At 45.6% G+C, this 1,862-nt stretch overlaps 1 protein-coding gene across 1 annotated transcript in view; it reads right to left on the bottom strand.

Moving 5' to 3' along the window:
• Window positions 1–210, bottom strand: part of grm5b (glutamate receptor, metabotropic 5b) — a gene marked incomplete at both ends in the record, with an annotated part of 44,769 nt that extends 44,559 nt beyond the window's left edge. Inside the window, one exon of the mRNA XM_084466395.1 lies at window positions 31–210. Within this exon, the coding sequence (XP_084322521.1) occupies window positions 31–210 (180 nt within the window). The remainder of the gene's footprint in view (window positions 1–30) is intronic.
• Window positions 211–1,862: the final 1,652 nt, after the last annotated feature.

The raw sequence follows: 1,862 nt of genomic DNA, 5'->3' as shown, positions 1-1,862 counted from the left end.
CCACCCACACACACACAAACAAACACACACCTTGTCCGCAGGGGGTTGGTGGTGCACGGAGAACAGCGCTCCAATGATGATGTCACCGGGAATGTGGGCGACAACTCGCCGCTCATTGGACTGGGTGGTGAGGGCTTGCTTAGGTCCCACCCACATGGCGAAGAATAGCAGCAACCAGAGCATCTTATTGGTCAGGTCGGCGGGTGTCATGATGTCAACGACAGGGCTTAGAGCTGTTCCAGGAAACACGACTTCTGGAGAACTCTCATGGCAATGCAATGGGGGCAGAAGAGGTTTTCCAAGCGGTCGTCGTTGTGGTTGGTGTCGTAGTCTTGTGGTCAACTGTTTCTGTTCTTCAACGTATTTTTCAAGAGCCTCACGGCAACAGAGATGAGGAAAGCATTGCAACTTGAGGAATCATAATATTATCTCATTGGACGAAAGAAAATCCCAGCTCCCCCAATTATAAGGCAGAGTTGGCTTCCATAGTAACAGGTTGAGACGGGCAGAGTCACATAACCTGTGAACAGAGGAGAGATGTGCTTTCAGCCAGTGCCCTTCACCAGTAAATTGAAATGGTAATGAATTCCTTTTCAAGTGTCAAGTGCAGCTCAGGTCGTTAAAGTTCAACCTGAGACAATTAAACCATGCAGATAAAAAAACACTATCGTATGAAATAGTGTAATGGTTGAACCCCTGTCAGGATATTTAGTAAATATTTTGTAGAGCAGTTTAGCAAGGATTTAAACCCTGTGAAAACATAGAACAGCAAACAGCGAACTCAAACAAATGCTGGTCAGGTAGTATTAGCTATTTTGATTGATTTGTGAATCACATAAAATACATCCAGGCAGCCAGTGAACAACACAAAGCCATTGGAACAGCCTTTCATGTATCCCACTCGCAAAATAGTAGCATAACATTGAATTTCAGTGCTGATTTAAGGCTTGTTTCTCATTATGAAGTTTGTTGCGAAGGCCAAAGAAAAAGTCTCGTTCAGTGCTTCCAGGTAAGACATTTATAGAGGCGTTACAAACAACCCCAAGATCTCCTCTCTCTGCCATCTCCCCTGCTGGCCACATCCGTCCTGAGAGCATTTAGTTCATACATGTGTTTAAATGCTTTTGTGTGTGCCTGATTGTTCCTTTTCCTATTATTGTTTCTATTTGTATTTTTCTATAAAGGGAGATTCTGTACTTGCATAATATAATTTAATGCCAAGTGTATTACAATGGTTATATGGTCATACAAATACATTATGGCAAGGCTCATTTCATCATGACGCCCTTTGTAGCTGTAAATGACACAGAGTCCTTTACATCGAGTACTTTACCATTAACATTCGCCCTGCATGCTGTGCACACCCCTTCAAGGGAGGAAGCAGCTTGCCAGCCTCAAGGACTTTCAAAGACCCCCTCGTCCTCCCCCCAGCCCCCCGCTCCCTCTGCCTGTGTTTGCAGTTTGCAAGAAATTGTGTTTGACCTTAGAGCCTAACAAACACACAGATTCATTGCAAGGGAGTCATCACGTTGACCCTGGACAGCAGGGGTCTGGGGATTGGGGGAGAGGAGGGTGGAGAGAAGGGTGGGAGGGGAGGGGGAAGGGGAGTTTGGACAGCAAAGGGTGACTTCAAGCCCATAACTTGCTTGCCTCCAGCACTGATGCAGAAACAAGATAAAGGCCACGGCACAGATTATGGCGTTGGGAGCAAATGGTGGATAAAAACAAAGATATAGAGAGAGAGAATGAAAGCTAGAGAGCAGGGGAACAAGAACTAGAGAGAGAGAGAGAGAGAGATAGAGAAGTTGAGCACAAAGAAGAAATGGGGAGGCGGGTAAAGAGGGGTGTAGAGAGAGATGAAC

The sequence above is a fragment of the Micromesistius poutassou genome (genome assembly GCF_964030765.1).
Source record: "Micromesistius poutassou genome assembly, chromosome: 4".
Lineage (NCBI taxonomy): Eukaryota > Metazoa > Chordata > Actinopteri > Gadiformes > Gadidae > Micromesistius > Micromesistius poutassou.
This window is presented reverse-complemented; position numbering and strand designations above follow the sequence as displayed.